This window comes from Vanellus vanellus, assembly GCF_965231255.1.
Source record: "Vanellus vanellus genome assembly, chromosome: 23".
Lineage (NCBI taxonomy): Eukaryota > Metazoa > Chordata > Aves > Charadriiformes > Charadriidae > Vanellus > Vanellus vanellus.
In genome coordinates this window covers 7085177-7109287 of record NC_138928.1, presented here as the reverse complement: position 1 = coordinate 7109287, position 24111 = coordinate 7085177, and the positions used below count along the sequence as shown (strand labels likewise).

General features: G+C 41.9%; 1 protein-coding gene across 1 annotated transcript; it reads right to left on the bottom strand.

Annotated features, from left to right (window-relative positions):
- Positions 1-1191: 1191 nt before the first annotated feature.
- Positions 1192-20210, bottom strand: LRIG2 (leucine rich repeats and immunoglobulin like domains 2). Its single transcript, XM_082494400.1, has 17 exons — positions 20180-20210; positions 19611-19685; positions 18978-19112; positions 18337-18480; positions 18059-18202; positions 17295-17438; positions 16890-17033; positions 14091-14171; positions 13186-13257; positions 12978-13046; positions 11398-11561; positions 9881-10201; positions 8688-8969; positions 7469-7918; positions 6835-6984; positions 5244-5525; positions 1192-4612 (listed from the first exon to the last, which is right to left on the bottom strand). The coding sequence occupies exons 2-17, from the start codon at positions 19679-19681 to the stop codon at positions 4383-4385; spliced, it is 2883 nt and encodes a 960-aa protein (XP_082350526.1). The 5' UTR covers positions 19682-19685; positions 20180-20210; the 3' UTR covers positions 1192-4382.
- Between the last annotated feature and the right edge of the window lie 3901 nt (positions 20211-24111).

Below are 24111 nucleotides of genomic sequence, written 5' to 3'. Positions count from 1 at the left end.
AGCGCAGCCCTGTAACTCTTGCTGTGAAGGGCGACAACAGAAGTAACATTTGCTTACCGCCTGGCTTTGCTTCTCGGGTGTTGCGGCGCAGGTCCTACAGACACGACACGCTCCCGTGGGGTAGGCACAGGCCACGAGGAATCAGGCAGCGCTGCCAAACGCATTGCACGCTGCCACAGAAAAGCGGGCAGAGACTCAAGGGAAGGCTGCCGGTGCCTGCCCCGGCCTCTGCCACAGAGCCTGCTGCCACAGCTGTCGGCAAGGTGGGAGCCTCTGCGTGGACGGGCTGGTGCTCCCGGGAGCCGCATCTGAGGACACTCCCTGCCAAACCGCTGCCCTGGGCAGCCCCTGGCTGCCACGGCCGGAGAGGAGAGCCCTGCGCGGGAGGCTCTCATGTGCTGCGCTTCAACAGCAGCCTGCCAAGCCGAGTGACTAACTCGCGTGTCAGGCTGCGCGTACACCCAGCTCTCAGGAACCACACTTCCCTTGGGTGCAAACTTCCCTTGTCAGCAAGAACAGAGCATGAGGCAGCTACAGCTCGGGATAACTTGCAAAAAGCTACATGGTGCTGAGAGTTGTGAAGAGGTAAAACAGTGAAGTATACAAAACACAGCACAGGAGAGTAATGGCGATTCATTCGCAGAACATGAACCAGGATAAGAATACAGTGATAGAAATAAAGTTATTCAACGGAATAAAAAAACTTACACTGGCTTTTAGGAGGGAGGGAGGCAGGGTGGGAGACAGACACCTCTCCCCTCCTGCCGCAGGTATGGGGGGACACGCTCTCACCAACTCCTTTATGCTGACAGCCTGCTGCCAGACAGAAAATCTCTTTGGTACTTCCAAGGACCTGAAGAGTGGGAGGAGAGCGTTGGGAGCAGTGATCTGTGAGTCTCCTGGCCCAGAGTCAACAGCACGGCGGGAGAAGTACCCGCGTATTTTCAGAAAAGGGCACAGGGTGTTTCCTGCTGCAAAACTGAAATAAGGATCACGGACTCAGAGAACGGGTGAGGCTGAAAGGGACCTCTGGACGTCACCTTGTTCAACCTCTACTCAAGCAGGGGCCCCTGGAGCCAGCTGCCCAGGAATGTATCCAGACAAAGTTTACTGTATTTTTTTTTTTCCCCTATGAAAACTAAGTATCATAGAAGAAAAATAAACTAACAAAGTTACAACAGATGCTCAATGTATATAGCATTTTATTGAATGAAGGTATATTACAATAGACAAACATATATTACACATGCTATACAAAATATACATTCTTATGTGAAAAAAATATAAATAGACACTAGGAAATAGCACAGGGAACAAGAGCAGCTTTGTGCACACTGTCTTATGAAGCCCCAGTTCCTGTATTGTTAGTACTTTGGCATTGATTGAAGAAACTGTGTTTACTGAAAACAGAATGGCCACTCTGCCCTATCTGCACCTCCTGGAGGAAAGGGGAAAGAAGAGATATCTGATTTTTTCCTGCAAGTCTGCCGAGGAAGTTTTTCCACAATGCTAAGTACAGCCAGGTGTTCACCTACTTGGAAGCTTTAGCTATTTACAGGCAGCTTACGGACTTTAGAGATACCATTGCTCATGGAAGGATGAAAATGTCCTAATTCATAATGGCAGCTTTTATAGGCCAACATCTCACAGAAATCAGTGCAGCTAGCACTTCAGTTTGTTCTGGCGCAGACCACGCTTATTTTAAAGCCTTGGTCTTAGCCAAGCACATCTTACCTACCAAAAGGGAATTCAATCCCCCTAGGGAGTTGTGCCCAAAATATACCTAAGGTCTGGGCGTCAACAGCTGCACTGTGACAGATCTGTATTAGCTCAACTCCACAAAAAAGAGAGGGATGAAAGAAAAAGTAATAAGCATTTGCCAAATAGTGATGGGAGACAGAGCAGCATTAGGAGTGCTATTTTCTGGCTAGTGGGAAATCACGGCTCTGCACGTGCCCAGAAGCACTCTGCCACAGCAACCTGTGGGAATACCTGGAGAATGCAGAAAGCAGCCCAAAAGGATGAGGCCTTTCTGCTGCTGCAGTTTCATGACCTGACCTTTCTCATCTGGATTTAAACTGACAGTACTGGGTTCCTGCAAGAGAGATAACTTTGGATTGAAAATAAGCACCATGTCTTAAATGCTGTCTTGAAAGGAAAAGCCTGGAGGAAATAAAAACAGAAAGAAATGAACTTAAGAATCTTCTTTTAGCATGTGCGTTATTAAAACATTTCAGATGTCAGAGCCCAAAGAGTTTAACACACCTGTGTTTCTCTCTACTTTATTCAAAGGTCAAGGACAACGAGATCCTCTTCCTACTAAAGCTGCTGGCTACCAAAGCAACCACAGCTGCTTTGAGAGCCCTTGATAATATGTGCTCATTTGCATAGATCTGACTATTATTCATGCCCAAAGAGCTGTGGGAAAATAATCCTTATTCCCAGCATTTCCTCTCTCATTTACTCAAATAATCCACAGTCTCAAAAGTTTCAGCTGTGATTCTGCATGACTGCGTTTGATACTTGAGTCACACACCCTTCCATCTAGGAATGGATCAACGGGAAGTCTTACATACCTCTCTTGGGCTGGTCCAAATAGGTTTTTCTGTCTTTATAAAAATACGCCATGCAGCTGTTTTCATTTTAGTACATATCCTGTGGCTTGAAAAAAATGCAACAACGACCAGGAAGAAAGCCCCATGCTCTTCAGGCGTGAACATACAGCATAACGGTGAAGCAGTCTAGTGCTGAGCACAACTTACTTGCTGAAATCCCATCGCTGATGAGCCTTTCACCGCTGCTACACAAAGGTGCATTTTCCCAGAAGAACGAACTTGTCAGGCAGTCTCTGTAACGTTCTTCCTCCTAATTTTGTCAGGCACATTCCACTGTAACTAATGAAGTTTGTGCTTCCTCTGTCTCAGCAAGTACTGGATTTTCACTATTGAGTGGTTCCCTGCATATTGTTTCATTTCTCACCTGTCAAGTATGTAAACATTTCGGCCACGCTGAGGCCTAGGGAACTATGAAGAGAGTTTGATAGGGCAACAATCTTGCCTGATATTTTACAACAGAAAAGGACACAAGTGTTTTAAACTACATACGCCTCTTGGCTGTGCAGAGGAAACAGAAAATCCACAGCACAGGTCACTGAGTATTTATCAAATGCTTTCCCAATTTATCCGATGCTTTTCATCCCAACATTCTTTCAAAAAGTTCACTTAACTGTCAGCTAGGAAAAATACGTGGAGACCTCACAACATAGAAAATACGAAGGCTTTTTTTTTTTTTTTAAGATAAAAGCTTAGATAAACTTCTGAAACAAGCCACTCAAAACTCTCGCCTTACAGCTATTTTACCAGATGGAAACATTTTTGTACTGTTCTTTTTGTTTGCTATTTACGAGAACTTCTGTGATGTTGGATACTACAGCCTGGAATACAGGTTAACTCTGCTTGTGACTGCAGAGTCTGTTGGGCTTTATGCTCTACCAGACAAGACAGGTGCCCAATACAGAGATTTACGGACTCTCTCAACACTTAAATGGGTTAGACGTGGAACTCTGCTAATGTCATGGAACGGACCAGCTTGCAGTCAGGTCAGCCAGGCTTAATGCATGCAGGGTTGTATGGAACGATGAAATGCCACATTTTCACCACATACCTATAGTAAATTCACTTCTTTCCAAAACGAAGACAGCTCTGTCCCCTCAGAAACAAGCTTTCAGTCTCACCAAAGAAACCCAACATATGGCTTGATACACAGCTGTCAAGACTAACAGTATGATACATACTTTGGCGTAATAAAAAATATATTTACATTACAGCCAACACATTTATATGCTTAGTGTATACAAAATATTTATAAATGCAAATTTATTTACAACTAGAGTCCATTATTCATAGGAGAAAACAAGCCCCAAAGTTAGACTGATAACAGGCGCCTGCCAGCAGTCTAAGGAACAAAAAGCTGGCCAAGAGTTTTATGCTTACAATTACTGGGGAATTCCATGAGGAGGCCCTGAACATTTGTTTTCAAGCAGACAATGGAGTGTGAAATAGCTATGCATTCTTGAGAGATTTTCAAAGCATGCACCAACACAAAGGCTGCTTCCAAGATCAGAAAATCCACATTTTAATGCTATTCTTGTGGATATTGCTAATCATCCATGTGTTCTGTTGCACATTCCCATTTTCCAATACACAGAAATCCAAGGAAAAAGGGCATGTGCCACCTCCTCCTAGACAGTCTGACTTTGTTTAGTCAGCCTGTAGTTGCAGACACATGTACACAAGCATCTTTGGCCTTGGGGTTAGTCCTGAGGTAGTAAATACAAAAAGTCAGTTGATATGGATTTGCTTGCAACACTTCATATTAGTGTCTTACGTGGTTTCACTATAGTCATGAATGTTCCGTGTCCTATTAAAATCAAAGTTATGTTCACGTAACCTGTGGCAAGGTCTGGGTGAAGCAGCTTGTTCTCGGTCACTGTCAATAATGCCCTCGCTTCGAAGAGGTCGTGGGGTCTCACGGGCTGACTGCTGATGCAGAAAGCGCGAGTGCGAGCACGCTAGGTCTTTGTTTACTCCCCATAAAGGCAGCTGAAAGGGTTCTAGGGGAGAAAAATTAGAAGGTGAACAGAAGTGAGTTCATGATAAACACACTCAAATTTTAGACAGATTTGAATTGTGCAACTCAGCCATAACAGTCTTTCTGAGGTTATTTTCTCTGTTTTTGAGAGCATATTTTACTGGATGCCCTCCCATTTCAGCAATTTGTTACAGTAATCAGGAATAACACACACAGTTTCAATGGGTATTTTTAAAAAGGCTACCTGGAAGAATGTCAAGATAAAACCAATCCATTTACAAAACAAAAAATAATCTTTTGGAGCTCTTTGAAACTCAGGCCAGCTCCAACAGAAGGACTATTTGAATTTCCTATGTGAAGCTTCAACTCTTGGCTAATAGATGTCCTTGAAGTGTGATTCCATTCCACAAGCTTCAAGAGATGAACTGCAGATTAAGAAATACTATCTTTTTAACATTACCCTCTTCAACTCTTGGGTACTGGATTCAAACCGAGGGCTAGTTCTGAGAACAGGTGGTTAATAAACAGATGAGTTATTCCACAAACTATGGTCACTTGAAGAATCAGCTGTGTATCAACAGCGAAGGGCAGCACAGGGAAGGCCAGAGTTATCAGGGAACATGAAGAAACAGAAGGGAAAAGGGGACACTCACCATTAATCTGCTGGGAGGAGATTTTCTTTTCATTCATTTTGTCGTGATTGGTAAGGAAGACAGACATGTCTCTCTCCGCTAAGAGGTTATCAAGAGTACTGTTTTCATGCTGGGTGCGTGCTGTATATGTTTCCTTCGGCATCTGCACCCTGAGATTAGGGAGAGTTGGATCCAAGGGGTCCTCTTCTGTGATGTAGGTATAGGGACAGTACTCTCGCGTCCTGGAGTAGATGTTTGCATTGTCGTAACAGTCTGAGCAGATCACCAATGGCACTGCACCACCTGTTTAAACACAATGGAAAACCAAAATACTCTCCAAGAGGATAAGGATGCTTGATTTCCACAGACTCTTTCACGTCTCAGCATGATTGTGTATTACAGCAGGACAGTTTGAAGGGCCTTTATACAGTTAACGTGGTAACAGAGTGCTCAGCTTGACTGTTTACTGAAGCAGTCACGTGAGAAATGCCCCAGGTTCACCACCATCCAAACTCCCACTAGCACTGCCCTTCTGGGGCTGACCAGGGGAAAACCACAGTCATGAGTGAGAGCGATCTCACGTTTGCTCTCCTGTTTCAAGGGCAAAAGGGTTCCATGCAGGTCCAACCAGCTTGGGCACCAGGCTGAAACAGCCCTGGAACCAAACGGGGATATCTATCCACATCGGCTTATGCTCTTCTCCAGACTTGTACCCTGCATGGCCACACGCCTCAGACCAGATGATAAAGCGGTCATTGAAACAAGCTGCTTCTCAACTCCTTCCCGATACAGACTCTAGTGCAATAGGACTATAGACTAGAGGAAATGGATCACGGGACAGATGTGAAAAACTTACACTGAACAATCACTTTTGAAAGCCAGCCTACAGAAGGATGGCTCCTCAGCATTTGGATGGCAAAAAAAATAGCATCTCTGGAGACTCAATTACACAAATATCCTGAAGAGCATCTAAACAAGGTAGGGAAATAGTGTAGACCCTGTAGTTATGATTATAGCAAGCAGATTACATGTCTGGCAGAAGCAGTAATTTTATGCCAAGGACAAAAAGGACAGCAAGTCAACTTCCAAGTGAACTTTATTTCCACCTCTTTTGCCTGGACTCTTGAGATGCCAAAGGAAAGAAACAGCATAAAAAGCTACCTCGGTATTTAACCTAGGAATTCTCTAATGGCATCCACACCTTGCTGAACAGATCACAGACCCTGCAAACCCTGAAGCAAAGAGCCTCTGGAGGGAACTGTACTACCCTGGCACCCGAAGGACAGCACTCATGACATCCACATGCAAAGGCACTCATAGCAGATGTTAGCCCAGACATTGCAGGACCAAAGATTAAATGATGCACACAGAATGCAGAAGCCTTGACAGCAGAATATAAACAAACACTAGAAGAAAAACAGGAGATGCCTCAAATGCAGAACAATCAATGGAAATTTTTGGATCAACCTGAATTCTTCTGTAGGAAAAGTCACCTTTGATGTTAATATAAGTATGATGCTGCATTGTGCAATACTGCTGCCAGCTGTGAGGGTGGGACTGCGCACTGGCATCCTGCTGGAACACAAGCAACACACGTGAGGGCTTTGCTTACCATCTGCGCCTTTATGCACGTAGCTAGCGGCTGGAGGCATAAGCTGCTGATGGCTTCCTGCCTCTGAGTTACTGTATCCTTCCTGAGGCTCTGACAGAGTTCCTTGGGAGGACAGATAGCTGGGAATGTCTGCAGGTAGGTTCATCTCCTCTGCAAGGCAGAATTAACATTGAAAACAGCTAAGTCTGAGGATTTCAAGGTAGTACCTAAAACTATTACCCACATTAACAAAAATTGTCATCCAGAATTTCAACTCACATAGTTCTCTTATCTACCTCAGTGATTAAAAATCCATATAGCTAGTTCAAAAATAACAGGGCCAGAATGGAAATCTACACACATTATTCCCCATCCTGAAAACATTTTTGAGTTTGTTCAAAAATATTTATTTCCCAACTTTACTGTTTTCCCTTAACGTAGAACAAATCTAGTGTATAAGGAATAAAATTAACACTTTTGATATTAAGAAAAACCTCCAAAATGAAGGAATTTGAGCAAATCCCTGAAGAGATTTTAGAAGGAAACCTTCAGTTCTTCAATCTTATCTATCTGTAATGAATCCAGAAATTTCACCACTCTTAACAAGTGTCTTGGATTAGAAACAAGGCTGAAGACTGTTGCTTTTGCACTTTACCTGTGTTGGTGATGCTGTAATCTTCACTCTTCCTTCTCATGTGGTAGATCACGATAACCCATACCAGGGAGGTTCCCACAACGCAACACACCACAACAATAATCACAATGCCTACTGTTGTCCAGCCATCCTCCTCATGGACAATGCCGCTCTGGGAAGAATCACAATTTGGGGAAGCCAGGACATGTAGGTAAATGTGGCCACGCTCAGTGCCCAGTGTGTTGGACATAATGCACGTGTACTTCCCAGCATCCTCTAGCCCAGCATCTACTATGATAAGGAGTTGATTGGCCGCAGCAAAAAAATGCCGTTCTGTGACTGTCAAAGGACCATCGTCTTTAGTCCAATTGAGGCGAGGGGCAGGACTGCCACCAGCGATGCACTGCAAGACAGCAGTTTCACCTCGGGTTACCGTTCTGTCTTCCAGAGGCCTAACGAAGGAAGGAGTTTCTGTGACAGCGGAGAAAAAAAAAAATTGTAAGATAATTTCATTGTGCAACACCAGCGTGTACTCCACGATATTTAAAAATCTGATCTAGCAACCCAAATGTAAACTTTGGCAATGAAAAACAGGACTCAGGAAATCCTATGAGTTCAGCTCTTCTATGGATCACTGCAGCAAACACACCCAAAATTACACTAGCCACAGCCTGCTTTATGTATTCCAATTCTAAATTTGCCTATGACCATAATGTTAAAAGTCAGTGTCTTCAAAATATACTGCATTCTAGAAGGAACCGTCCTTCCATTATTACTCAGTATAGTTCATGCTACCTGCGACTAAATTTGTTCTAAGACAACACAAATTATCGATCTAGTCTACACTGTTGGATTGAGATATGCCTCTCAGTTGTCTCCTGCAAAGACCATACTGATGTCACTGGTCAGTACTGTAGCTTAGCTTCTAAAGCTTCACTATTCAAAAATCATGTCAAGTGCTGCATTCAAATGCCACAAAACCATGCAAAACAGAGATGCTGTTCCAGAGGCAGTATCCTTAAATTTAAAGTTTAGGGGAGAGGGGCAAACATGGGAGAAACAAAAAGTCTCCTCTTGTCCCTTATTGCAGAATACTGTCTACAGCTAGAAGAAAAGGAAACTATGCTCTTTGTATTTTAACTTCATTCTTTAGGACTTAACCTTGCTACTTGTAGATAAGAGCCACTACCCTGCAGCAGTGAAGCGATCCATATGCAAGCCCAGATTAGCCAACACTTACCCAACACAGTCAGCGTGGCATTTGCTGACAAACCACCTGCAATGTTTTGTGCCATACAGCTATAGATTCCCATGTCTTCTATTTTCACATTTGCAATAAAGAACACATCATCCTCAGGCATGACATGCATCCTCCTCTCTCTTGCAGCAGGGAAGTCTGTCCCACCGTCTTTCTGCCAGGAGATCTGGGGAGTAGGGTGGCCCTCGGCCGCACACTCCAGCCGGGCCATCGCCCCAGTGCGGATGGTAAGATCCATGGGGGTTTTCAGGAAAGAAGGTAGCTCTGGATCAAAGGAGATATGGTTTCAGTATTTTCGATACCAGGAAAAAAGCAGCAAAAGCTCCACAGCACGGAGAATAGCTGAAACAAACGAATCTGAAACACACCTGTAGTTTTCCATAAGAAAGAGGGGCAGATTCTTCTAAAGAACTGCACAAGTTTTCAGTGGTTGTTTCTAAGAGCTTATCCTCTAAATTTAAATACAGTATCTACAGTGTTCATTTAAGACTATCTGAAGAACAACATTTCTCTTGGTGAAAAGACAGGGAAAATGTTTAGCCTTCTTCAAAAGCCCTTTGTTACACTTTTTTTCCCCTGGTAATAGGGAAGGTGGACTTCCACCTTATCAGTCCAAGTCTGCATTGCTTTTGCTTGTCCAGAACAGCCAACACAGGCACCTCCGCTCTCAGATGCAATGAGGATCAGCGGTCTACTGACTGACCTCCCTTCCCTCAAGCCAAAATAAATAGAATCATTATGGCTAAAAACAAAGGACTTCATACTTGACTTTTCAGAGTTTGTATTCAGTCCCACAAGTTACTTTTAGTTGCACCTTCCCTAGCTTTACAAACACAGGAGAAAGGTGTTTAGTTCTGGAGAGACAGCAGAGGGAGCTTTTAGTTTAAGAGACTTCTACCTCCATTTAACCAGATTAACAAATAATTGTGTTATAATGAAAGCATGGGAGACATCTGCCCCTTTTGAAAAAGTGAACAGAAGGCTTTTCACCCACAAATAAAAACCCCAAACCACTTCTTTCCTGCTTTACAAAAAAGATGTCTGACACTTCTAAGTACCAGTGAGACAGTCTTGCAAGTCTATTTTGGGCCAGCTCCAGTGAAAGATAGACTTATAGCTATTTAAATAAAGCTTTAGGTTAAAAGTGTTTCTCCTTGGTTATCATGATTGCTTACCATTGACAGTCAGCTTGGCTTTGTTGGAGTAATTTGAGCCAAAGTGATTGGTGACGATGCACTGATACTTTCCTTCATCAGTGAAATTCACATTGAAAAGGTGCAGGACAGTGGTATACTCGACCACCTCACCACTTTGCTGCTGATATCTGGCAAAATTCTCAACCTCTGCATCATACAACACTTCACTGTCTTTACGCCAGGCAGTGGACATGGGTGAATCACTGCTGCTCACAGCAGTGCAAGTCAGAGTCACATTCATGCCTCGCAAAGCAATTGTGGTCTCAGGATGCACTCTTATCTGTGGTTTAGGGAAATTATCTGAAAATAAAAGCACCAAGATTAGTTACTTTCCTCTTCAACTTGCAAATAATATTGCAAGAAAACTCACTCAAAAGACAATGTAAGTGGAAAGCAAGCTTTGGGAACAGGTGTCCTGCTGGAGGTGCACAGATCCAGCTGTTTTCAGTTGGAAATCAAGCTGTGAAAGAGGATTAGAACCACACGTAGGCATACAGAATAAGCATGGAGAACAATCAGTGTAGAAGTGTGGTCTGGAGCAGCGCCCTGTATTTTGTACAACTGTCTTGCTATATTTAGATCACACACAAAAGCCGTGCTCGGCTGAAGAGCTAGACTGCTTTACGAAGGACTGAGACTTAGTTTCAGATAGTTTAAATATCTTGAAAAGCCTTTAAATTCCACAAATACAAAGCATAGCAAGCTGGCAGTTCACTCTATCTCATCCCACTCGATGAGAGTTATTCCAATGCCTATTATTTCACCAAAGACATTCTCGTAGGCACACAGTGTTCAGTGTCAGGCACGACGGTGGTGATATCAGAATGGAGAAGTGGGTGCTTGCGCCTACATGATGATTGTTGTAGCCTTTACCACCAAAAGAATGAAAGAATTACACACACACACACAAGTAACACTTATCAGATTGCTCACCCAGAAAATGGAACACCAGACTATTTCCAGGCCTGCCACAGACTTCAACATGACCCTGGGCAAAGAGTCTCTCAGTTTTCTATCTCACAGTTCGGTTACAAAAATAAACAGGATTATGTCTGAAACTGTGGTGGCAGAGGCCAGATAAACATTGCAGATATGGAACATTGGAAAATGCGCCAGAGTATTAACTACTCCGACCTTGCTGGTACAGACAATAACCAGCAAGAAAGCGTCAAACGGCCCTTCTACAGCTAAAGGCATTCGTGAGCAGGGAGAGTGGAAGCACAATCAGTTTTTAACAGCAACCTAAATGAAAAACAACGCAGTCTCACAGATTATCTCCCTCAGGCTAGCTTCAGTGCTCAAATCCAACCAAACAGAGTAAAGAGAAACAGAATTAAAGCCCAAACTCCAAAGCAGACCCAGTGATGCGCACAGGCCCAAGTGTGCATCGTGGCCAGGACCAAGTACCTCCAGCAGTGCTACAGCCCGATTTCAGAAAGGTACCTGCAGATTTGTGTTACTGTGTTTGTATATCAAAAGTCATTAAAAATACAAACCACAGACAAAGTCATCAGGGTCCACGCTGAGAAGGCTTTGTCCTGCCAACCATTCCGGATGAGCACAGCTAACGTTTACAGCCTGCTGTAACTGGCTGTCAGAGAGCCACTGCGGCAGCCATTTCAACTGGCAATCACAAAGCAAGCTGCTTGTATTCAAAATTCTGCAAAAACAAGGCAAAATAGAAGTGTGATTAAAGTTTAGTATTTCACATTCCTACATGTGATTTCATGCAGCAAAACAACTTAAAGCATACACGTTCAGAAATTCCAAGATTTACAGTATTCTTTTATGCCTATGGGTATTTATTATAAAACGTTAGCTATATATGCTATAAACAGTCCACGAAAACCTTCCCTCTACGTCAGCATTAAAACCTTATATCTCTTTTTAATTCTGAAGAAAACAACCTTGGATTTTCAACTCCTAAAAAAAAAGCATTAAGCCTGTCTTTACAGTTATCCCACCGCTCTTTAAAGCAATTAAAAGGAACATAACACTGCAGAGCAGTGCTATGTCTCAAACTAAACACACTTGCCATTATGAAATAAGTGTAAGCCTCAATATTAATTTTCATGCCAGGTAATAAATATTTAAGAATTAAAGTGATTTATTTCATACAGGTATCAACCGCAGATTGTTTTCTCTGCTCCACAGAAAAACTGTGAGCAGGAAACAATGATGGGTCCCTTTTTCCCCCACCACCTGCTTTCAAAGTTTCCTAAATATTATGTACAAGTATGACTGACTGGAGAAAGTCCAGCATAGTAACACTAAGCGATCTGCTGCAAGATGAATCCAGTAGTGAGAGGGGAGAGGCACACCAACAAGCCAGGATTCCATCCTGCTCTTTGCCCATACATACAAACAATTCCTCACCTTTAAGATACATTAGCCAAGTCTTATCTTTAACACCTAAAAAATCTCCTCAAACTGGCAGATCTTGCAGACTAACAGTCCACCTGGCCAAAATTAACTAATTGAATAACAGTTTTAAAACAGATTACACTATATTCAGACTTGATCTCATAGAGATGACTGTGTTACAGTAGGATTAGTCTTGGTGTGAAGGTCACTTCACATTACAATACTTAAAACTGTGTGAAGATCACACGAGGCTCTAGCCGCTTAAGCACCTGCTGAGCAAGTAAAAATTTTTGTCTAGCTGTGCATTTTAAAGCCTTTCCCTAGCCCCAAAAACGGGAAGACAAAATGTAGTGTTTGCTACCCCCGTCAAAGATTCCTGATGAGTAATTTCTTTTGTTGACTGTCTACACGCTAACACGTGCTGAGTTTGCTGCAACTTCATAAGATATGAAAAACCTAATGGTTCAGCACTGCAAGACAAAATGATTTTCTACTAATTGCAACTAAGGAAATGGAAGTGCAGATTTTATCAAACCATAAACCTAAGTATACTGCTACTAAATTTGAGTCGACAATTTACCAGGATTGCTTTAAATATTTCATGATGAAAGCAGAAACACTTCAGTTAACTTCAGTTAATCCTTCAATGGCTGAAGGATTCTTTACACGGCAGGACTTGTAAAGGATCTGTAAATAACTGTCATGAACTTACAGCTCCTTCAGGTGAGCCTGGGCAAATGCATTTTCTTGGATGGACATTACTGCATTGTTGCTTAAATCTCTGTAAGTTAAGCAAAGAGAACAATAATGGGTAAGTATGATCTCATACGGTACCTTCAGTTAAATTCTTGAAAATCCGAGAGCGAAAACAAGACTGAAATTGACAAATAATTAGAAGTTCTACAAAGTAAAGTACTTACAGATGTTCAAGTCCCTCAAGACCAGAGAATGCTTTTTTGGTAATGGACTTAATCTGGTTTCCTTGCAAGATTCTGAAAGACAAAGACCCCCAAACCCAGAAACCAGTCTGAATGTCAATGAGTTCACAAATAAGACCTAAAGGAAGTTCCCTATGATGTTTAACTAAGTATTTTCTCATTCTAGATGAGCTAAAAGATCAAATACTATTTTTTGAGTTTAAAGGCTCAACTAGTTTTTCCAAGAACAGGGTTTCTTTTCCATTCTTAACAGAGTTGGGTTAGAGACGTGTCAGAAGATAACTTAAGTCAGCAGAATGAAACAATGGTAAGTAGAACTTGGGAGTGGAGCAATAACATCCGAATACTAATCTGCCACAATCACACTAGTTAATGAGACTGCACCCTCATACCAGGCTAGCTGTTCTAAGTAACATCTGTAGCTCCACAGGATGGAGCTTCCTACACAGCACACGGCACTGGATGAAAAGCACATATTCTAAGTACTGAAAAGCGGTTAATTCGAGTGTTTCATATTTGCTCAAAATATTATTTTTTTTTATAAGTGGTAACTTTTACCCAAACTAAAGCAGCACAAAGTGACAATCATCACACAGCAGGACTGGGCTATTAAATAAAAAAAAATGCAGTCAAATACGTATGCTCAATTTCTTCAAATTGCTGCCGCAAGGTGATCCAGTGCTACACAGATGCAACGCTCCTGAACATGGAACCCAAGCCCATATCAAGAGGTTGTAGCACTGAAGTGGAAACACGCTGAATACAGCTGCCAAGTAGAAAGGCTTTCTGCTTCGTGTCATTGATTTACAATTACTTAGTACTCTGCACCCTCCCTCTCCTCTGCGTGCCTGGGAAGTGCTGTCATTTCAATGGTTTGTAATACGTACAGTTTGTCCAGCCTGCTGAGCCCCACAAATGCTTCATTTGCATCTTCTATGGCCCAGGAGATCTCATTGTTCCGCAAGTCCCTGCAGGAGAAGAGCTTTCTTGTAAAGAAGCCTTGTAACATCATCATGACCACAGCTAGCGGTGAGCCAGGGAACTTACTGTTGTACAGGCCTGCTACGGTGTACCGGCAGTGTGTCACCTGGAAGGTCTCAAATCCTTTCTAAAACTAAGCTTGTCAGTAGATGCATTCAGAGATGCAAGGGAAAACAGAATTGTTCAAGATCACTAAGATCACTGCCGCAGACAGAACCACAAACAAATTCTGCAGTACAACTTCTTGATGTGGTATTGAAGGAAAGACCCAGTCTGCTCAGCACTTGTCACGTGAGGGACTATTTACCAGAAGCTGGGAGAGGCTCCTGGAGCAAGTTGGTTCATGTAAGTGAATTAAGCAATACACTAGCAGCATTAATCCTCCTGAGTAACAGGCTTATCATAGCATTAGCATATTAAGAGATTACACACAGGTTATAGTGTAAGGCTGCCAGGCACAAAGTAGTAGATTTTCAGAATGAAGTTGATATTCTGCTCACAAATCTTGTTACCAGCTAATGGGATTTCTGTTTGACCTCTGCACAGCACTTCGGCCCCTCACCTAGAAAAGCAGTCTAAACAGCAAAAGCAATAGAGCAATATGGTTTGGAGAGGATTAAATACTTTTTAGAGAGAAGGCAAAATAAATTGTTTCATTTTTAGCCTGAACGGCATGGACTGCGCCACAAGTTTCTGTCAAGGCCGCGGTTTTTGTCTATTTTGATACCACTGTGGTATCAAGGCCACGGAAGTCCCTGCAAACAGGAATGTGTTTAAAGGAAAATACTCCAGTGAAAAATAGTCTGTACTGCACTTTACCGGATATTATATGCATCAGCGTGAAGGAGCTTCCAAACAAGTCAAGTGACAAAGAACACTAGCTACACAGGCTGGCAATTGTATACGTCATCTCATATAAACACTCCTTTCCTTGTGCAAATGGTGGAAAAATGGAATATCTACTTTCCCTTGGGTGAGACTGTAAATTGCACAGAACACCATCCCGAAAGAGATGGGGATCAACCTCCAGGATATTGTTAGTGGTAACACATTATTTCTCATTTTTCTGACTCTGAAGCCTTGTTCTTAACACCAAGCAGCAGTCATTTCCACAATTAATATATGTAACACTAAAGTTTAGGACAAAAAGAATTCCATGATTCACGCATCACAAGGTCTTAACAAATATGGCGTCGATACTTGCTCACATTAAGTATTTTCCTCTGAAAATTATTCAAGCTAAGGTACTCAACATGGATGTGATCTAATGAGAAGAATGACAAGATGAATAATATGCCAAATTTATTTCCAAGTTGCTAACTTGTGATTTGAAACTTGTTTCTAGAATTATCTCCAGGTCTGATTTGGAATTTTAGACTGTGCATGCTGGAGGGATCCCAACACCAAGCTACTCACAGTGTTATGAAGTAAATAACATGATATTATTGTTAATAATCAAAACTTCAAAACTTCAATGCTATTCTTAGATACACCTTTAATCCTACTACCTTGCTCGTATTACCTTGTAGTTAATATACAGTTTTACAGTTTATTCTTGTTAAAGCTACATTGCAGAATAGCGGCAGGAGCTGAACATACAGAGAAATATTTACACCAGCCTTAGCACTGAAAGAGCCAGTACACAGGCGACAATGGAACTAAGCCAACAGCAACACGGTATCTCCTGTTGTTTGAAGTATTTTTACACTCCACTACGCAGACCACTAAGCAAAATGAGCGAGCAACCCAAAAGAAAAGCCCCTCATTGTGTGAGCTGAGGGGCTGGCTCCTCACACTTGGCTGGGCACGAATGCTTGGAGCCTTGTTAATCACCCTGCTCTGGTCCTGCACATTCCAAGCCTGAAGCAAATGGCCAGCCTCTCAGCTGTTGACGCCCCCGAGGAGCCCAGGAAAACCTACTAATTAATCTGCTCTTGTTCTTTTTCATGCTACTCTAAATCTAAGAAATTCGTTTTAATTATTTCATTAAAAGGTTGCATTAAGGTTAACAGAATATGACTGCTTACATAAATCTCTTTGGTGAGTTTGCTTATTTAAGCATTTATTTAATGAACTGACAGAGGGGTTATAAACTTTCACTCCTTTCTCAACTACCATTGTTTAGGATGATTACAACTGTTCAGATCTACTTGGGACACTTGGGTTTTTTATTAAGAGCCAGGATTGAGTCTTTTCTTGTCAGAAATATCAAAACAGCCGCAGCTGCTGGGAAAGGTCCTGGCAAGTGCAGAGCTGTGCCTCTGGCTTCAGCAGGGCGGGCTAACCCGTACCTTCCGCAACCGAACGGATTCACCGCTTGGTTCCTGAGGTTCCAAGCCTAACAAAAACCTCTGGAATAATGAGAGGTACAGGCCTACCATTTGCTCCACCACTGGCATTTGTGCAAGCTGACTGTCCACAGCTTCTCCAAACCTGTATCACATGCAGCTGGGCACCCAGGGTCACCAAGCCACTGCTCCTCATCACCACTAAAATTAAGTGGTTGGTTTGTTTTAGCTGGGCCAGAATTCTGTTATCTCAGCAGACCAAAAGATTATCAGCCCCGACACACCTGCAGGCAGGACAGCACACAACAATGCCAAAACACTGATCTCAGTCTTGCACAGCGTAGTATTCCTTGTCTTCACTTGCAAAAGCTTCACTGCATTAAACGGAGATTTCAAATAGAAGTTTTCTGTACTCACAAGGTTTGAAGATTTGTCAGCCCTCTAAACACACCATCAGCAATGTGACTAATGTGATTGTCACTCAGGTTTAGTTTCTCCAATAAACCAAGTCCCACAAAGGCAGACTCCTTGAGGCGAGTTAGCTGGTTGTACGACAGGTCTCTAGAAACAGAACATTGAACATGCACTTTAAAGGTAAGTGGGGGGGATTAATTATGAAGATACTACCAAACTTGATTAACTATTGCATTTTAATTTCTCTAACAGAACACTTACAAAAATAAGTAAAATACACAGCATTACCATGGGCCTAATGAGGAAATTAAGTACTTCCTTTGGTAATTCACTGTTGCTACATACATGCTATCCAATCTGTTATGGCAACGTTACAAAATCCCCAATGAAAAGCAGCCCAAGACTTACAGCTCAGAAAGTCTTTGGCAGAACTCCCATGCATCTGGACTGATCCTGTTAATGGCATTCTGGCTAACATAGAGTTGTTGCAATGTCCGCAGACCATATAGCCAGCCCTTGTTTACTTCTGTTAAGTTATTATGTTCCAGTTCTCTAAGGAATTAGAAGGAAAAAAAAATTGCCAAATAGATAATCAATGAAACATACATTTACAAAATTTCAGCTTGTGCATCTCAAAATGATTTACCAACACTAAACCTCAGGCAACCTGAAATGCACAATTATATTAATTCCATTGAAATCAAAAGAGTGAACTAAAGCATATGAAGAACTGAGTAACCCAACAACAGCTGCAGTGATCCAGTGGCAGAAGTGGAAACTAATCTCTGTTCTCAAAGATTACTTCTTTTTTAAAAATCTTTTGCTAACACTGCATGGCACACCCCTGCGCTCTCTCTGTCAAACAGTCACACAACAAAGAGCCATCCCATGTTATGGGGAGTGCAAATGAAAACCAGCAAAAAGCAACCTACAGAGTCAAAGCATTCTTCATCACCAAGTGGGAAGAAGTTGGGGAGAGAGCCAGTATCTTTCCACCTTGGAAGTAACCAGACATGATATCAAAATAATGGGAAAATACAGATCTGCAAACATTTCATATGGTAATCATCAATATTTCACAGCCTTGATGTAAGGGAAGCCATACAGGACACCACCACCCTCCACACCTAGAGAGGGTCCCTAAAAGGAATTCCACAACTAGGCATACTCACAATTCTTCTATATTACCCAGGCCAAAGAACGCTCCATCCATTAGTCTGCTAATCCCATTGCGCTGCATTTTTAAGGATTTTAAGGATTCCAGTCCTTGGAATGTAAGACTTTCCACTATTTTAATCCGGTTCCTTTTCAGTTCCCTTTTATAAAGACGACATTCAAATATTAAGACATCTTTTGATAAGCACCACTTTGTAAAAGTCAAGAACACATACTGAGATGAACAAGACATCTGTAAACACTATGTTTTTAAGCTTTCAAGACAGCTACTTACAGAAACTGCACGTGAGGCAATTTGAAGATCTTCGGTGGAATCACACTAATCCTATTTCTGTTCAGCTTTACCACCATTAGTGAGCTAGACAAGTTATCAAGACAACCTGCTTCTAGAGTAGTTATTCTGTTGTTACTCAGATTCCTAGGACAGGAAAAGAAGCCTTTCAGAACATGGAGAATTGTATGAACAAAACTGCACAAGCACTTCAGAGCGACCATTTAATACTAGTATTCAAGCTTCTTGCGAAATTGTATCAGAAATCTTAATTACAGTATTCCAAACTAAATAATTTTTCCCAAAGGAATCAGTGCTAGGAGCTGATTTTTACTGCTTGCCCACGCTTTGGTTAGACGTGGTCAAGACAACATCAACAGTGAAATCATTCCGTGTCCCTGCTGGCTTAAGTACCTGCCCTTTGACAACAGCAGTTACTGTTTTCCATGCTATTTGAGAAACTACAATACAGATTGGTATGGAAAGTATTTTATTTCAAGCATCTTTGTAGCTACATTGAGCACTGCTACCAGCTTAAAGCCACGCAAGGCTGTCTACTTTAAGAGAGTAACATAGAGTAGATGAGTTCAACATTATTGCTGTAGAGCCAGGAATCCCAGACATAACAGATCACTCATACTTACAGGTACTTCAGTTGCATCCGTGGAAAAGAAGAAGCTTTAATTTCTGAGATAAGATTAGAACTAAGATCTAGATTTTCCAATGAAAGGTAAACTTGGAGTTGCTCAGCATTTATTTCTGGAATGGTATTGTGTACCCTGAAAAATACCAGCAACAAATAGGATTATCAAAACATCCCATCCTTCAAGCTGCAGAGCTGAAAAAGCTATAGCATTCTGTGTATCAACATTACTAGCAAGCCTCTTAAATGGGACACGTACCACACACTTCAGAGTGTTAATTCCTAAAGCAATACTGAAAATTCAAGAGCTATTTGCCACCCTGACATATGAATAGATTCAAATTCTGGGGCCTGTAGTTGGGCTGTTCTTGTGGGAACTGTCATTCCTAGACTGAATCCCTCCCCTTCAAAGCTGCCTGCCTTGGTTGACTGCATTTTATTGGTAATTTAGGGTGACTTGATTGTCTAACTGATTTGTATTTCTTTAAAGAGTGCTTACATATTCCCTAAAGCACTTTAGATGAGCAGTACTTCAAGACAAAAGCAGCTATGTTTTCCTACAGCTTGATAGCAGAATTCTAACTCAATTCTCCCATTCGTTAAACGAGAAAAAGGCAGACAAGCTATTACTTACAATGAGAGAAGAGTTATATTAGAAGTTGTTTCTCCAAAATACGGAATTTCACTTAGCTCATTGTAATTCATTTTCCTTAGAAAAGAAAAAACAACCACCAAACAAAAAAGATTATTGGCACTTCAAAGAGAAAAATCCTTCTGTAGGCAGCAGAAATAACACAGAACACATTTAACAATTTTGTTATGCTAATAATTAGTATTTGACAAAAATTATTCCCTAAAAGCTTAAATACTAATAATTTTAACAATTTAAGAGCGAAGCATGCTAGTTTTTACCATTTTCATGGTTATTATTACTTCTTTTTAATTTAGAATCAGCTATAGTCAAAACAAATGCCTTATTTATTTTAAAAAATATTTGTCTTCTATCTTTTATGAAAAAGTTTTCTGCTCACAAAGCATCGGTTTTACACAAAAAGTGTGCTGCTAACACAGAGTGTCCATTTTTAATTAACTGGCACTGAATATTTCTACAAGTCACACCAGATATCTAGACATGCAATGAAATGTACTAATTAGAATCAGGTAGGAAATCTTTAGAGTTTATCCTCATAGAAAACAACTTACACTTCTTGTAGCGTATGAACAGACAAATCAATGCTCCAGTTGGATGACAATAAATGATTATGACTTAAATCCCTAGAGAAGAGAAAGAAAAGTTATTCTAGCTCCCGGAATAAAAACCCACATGTACCCTTTATGCCATGTAAAAGTTTTAAAGCATATTTTTGATACATGCGATTCCTCCTTTGCCAAAGGAAGCAGATGTTCATTCTGGTTTGTTCTACTGGTCACTCAATAGAAGTCTAGACTGTTCTATTTCTCTGTTTGAATCAAATAACTTTTTTGCTAAAAAGGCCTCCGAAAGGAAGATCATATCTCTGGAAAGGAAGATCATATCTGGTCAGAGCATTTTTCCTTTAAATCATAGCTTTATTGACAACACTTGCCTAGCACAAAAAAGAAAAACTCACCAGTGACGTGAAAATAATTTCTTACAAACTGCCTGTTACTGAACTGCTTTCTGTAGCAACAATCGCCATTTTCTCAGCCTGCCCAGCTTTTCAAAGCAGCTGACTAGTCAAGGCAGGCTTATTTTAAAGGAACAACATACACACAATTACCAAACAAGCTGGAGCGGAAAGAAACATGATGCTGGGAAGCTGAGAGAAGGCATGTTCTAGTGCCAGGTGGTTCTGCTTATAGCAAACAAATGCAGGAGTTGGATTGCTTCAACGGGCAAGAGTCATTAAATCCATTTTTAATGCCCATACTGGATGTTGATGCTATTCCCATTGCTTTAACTTTAAAGCAGCATTTTACTTCTGCCCTGGACTTGGTGCATAAGATGTTATAAGCGAACTCCTTGGGCACGGGCTATCTCTATTCTGTGACATGACTCAACGCATGACCAAAAAACCAGTCAGGTTTGTGATGGAAGCCTGGTTCTAGCCGTACCAGCGAGGAGAGGCAGATGTCACTCCAAACGGTGAAACCAGCTCATCTCTTTGACACCTTTGTGGCACAAGTCCAGAACGGAGAGGAATCCCCAAAGCTCGTGCCAACACCCTGTGCCGTTGGGTGCTGAACAGGCCTGGCACTGCCACCAAGCTTGTGAAACACAACTGACACCCTCACCGCAGCCAGAAAACTGTCAATAGGTGCATATAGAACTGAACACCGCCTAGTAAATCAAAACATCCGTCCCTGCTAGCTCGTTGTGACTGCCTGTGAGCAAGGCATCACGCTTCTCACTCCATTTCCAATTCTGACATCGAATATAGAGCTATAATGAGCTATTTTCAGCAATCGCCATTCACCTCCTGATGAGTTCCTATGATGAGGTCCTGTATCACTGATTCTTTTTCATAATCACAGAAGTAACACAGTATGTATTTATTATGGCTAGTTTTGATATCACCAGGCAGGTTGCAGCTATACTGACACAGGAGACATTACCCTTTAAGAATAAAACTACCATGTACCTGTTAAAAAAGAATATTAAAATGTAATCAATCACAGTTAAAAATATTTCCGTTGACAGCCTGGCTCAAGCGCTCGCAGCACCCATGCACAGGTCTGCTCTTGAAACAGCTTTGGGCCTGTGATCAACTTCAACTACACCAAAGGTCGAAGCTGCCCAAAACCCATAAATAGGGGAAGGAACAGGGAAAGGAAAGAAATTGTACTGGTACCTCTGCTGAAGAAGGGGTTGCAGTACAAATTTAACCCTTGCTGGGTCACATGAACCCTCCGTGCAGGGAAGACTTGCCACTAACCAGAAGACAACCGGAGCAGGACCCAGTTTTATTCAGCCCAGTGCTCGTGGCACTACCGATGATACACTGTTGATCTGTAAGACCAGAATCTACTGGGAGGGAGCAAGGACTTGACTTGACAAGACTGTCGTTAACTTCCACTCAGGCTCAGCAATAAAGATACAGTTCTGGCAATGAATTATTAAAATCCTGGGTGTCATGTCAAGTCAGGCGGTTGTTAATATATTCTTTTAATTACATCCATATGCAAATTACACAGATACAGCAGCAAACAGGTTTGCAAATAATTATTCAATCCTACAATTAAAAAAATAAAACCAAGGGAACCTGGAGAAGAGAAGATGCACATGCAGCCACTGAACACTACTCTGCAGGCCTGCTCCCTCAGTAAATATAATAATTAAGCCAATAAGGCCCATAACACATAAAAACAACTGAGTATGAAGTGCTGCTAGAGCAGCCTTCCCACGTCAGGGGAGGCTGAGCACTCAGGACACCCTCTCGGGCTGTCTGGACCCATCCTGCCCACCACGGCCGGAGCTGGGCTCAGCCTCGGGGCTCTGGGCGCACTGGAGGAGCCTGGCACGGCCATCGTCATGCTCAGCGGAGGGGGCAGCCAGTGGCAGTGCTGATCCCAGAGCCCAAAGGAAGAGTCTTTCCTGGATCTTTCAAACATGCCAGTACCCAGCCAGTGCTGAGGAGATTAATCTTGGCAGCAGTGGGTTTAACCAGACCAGGGAATACTAAGCCACACTATTTCCAAAGGACCTGAGCGCAACCCATTGGAGGAAGGATGACACGATGGACACAGAAGATAACAACACAGTCCTTGAGGTGTCCACATATACACTGATGAGCAAAACCATGCCGTGGGTGCTGAGCCAGACCAACCTGTGTGTCAGGCATGGTTAGCGGGCACTGACAAAGATGCAGGCACTGACAAAGATCTTGGGAGTCAGATTAATACACAAAGAAAACAGGAACTTCATTTTTTCTAAGGCTTTCAGGAAGAACACCATAGAATAGAATATTTCAGTTGGAAGGGACCTACAACAATCATGTAGTCCAACTGCCTGACCACTTCAGGGCTGAATAACAGTTAAAGCAAATTATTATGGGCATTGTCCAAATGCCTCTTCAACACTGACAGGCTTGGGGCCTGGGTGATAAGGATCTGCTAACACTCAGGTTTTCCTCTCCCCAGAGGCCTACTGTCTTACTACTAAGTTAGAAATTAAGATTTTAATTTACAAAGCCCAGGAAAGTATTTTGCTATTTACTCAGATTTGGACTACAACAAAGTTTTCATTAACAGTAAGTCCTCTTTCAAGAAGCTGGGTATAGTTCATACTTAAAACAGTTCTAATGTTATTTATATCTAGTTACTGATGCTTTTCTTTTTGAAGTAGACTGGCTGATCACTAAATACAAAGTGAAACACACCATCTCATTTTCTGTCTTTATAAATCATTCAACGAAAAACCTAAGATTTCTGCTATCATGCAGAACCAGATATACTCCCTTGCTCTGAAAAAGCCAAAACCGAAGAACCCGTCATTTTAGAAGCACTTGTATTTTTACTGAGGCCCATGTTACGCAAGATACAGAGCACACATGCAAAATCTGTATTTTAGAGATTCATCTGGTATTGTATATAAAATCATCTAAACATTCATTTTGAGCTGAAGTGGTATTCATCTAAAGTAAATAAAACAGAACGCACACACCAAATTGATTACTGTATACTTAGTCCTGGAGAATGATCTTAATTCAACCCAGCTGAGCATACCCGCTTCTGCCCCATGGCACCGTGCTGGCACAGGTGGTGATGCAGCAACACAGCCAGCCACTCGAGCTGCAAGACACATAGTCTCACCCCAAAAAACTGTTGTGAATGGAACTAGCTGAACTAATTATCTGATACCTAACCTACTTTTATTCACCATCTCCCTAGTTACCAGCATATATAAACATACTTTCAGGCACTAGTACGCAACTGGAAGACAGTGACCACCAGCATCATGCTTCCCTTTCCCCCTACAGATGATTGCCCTACAAGCAGGGCTTGCATTCCTTCTTCTAAAGAACATAATGTTAAGATGCAGATATATAAAAAAAATTCGCTAATTCTTTAACTTCCCCACCCTTCTCATCACCCGCCAGGTTATCCACAAAACATATGTCATTGAGTTGGAAACAAGAAGTTACAGTTGCCTGGAT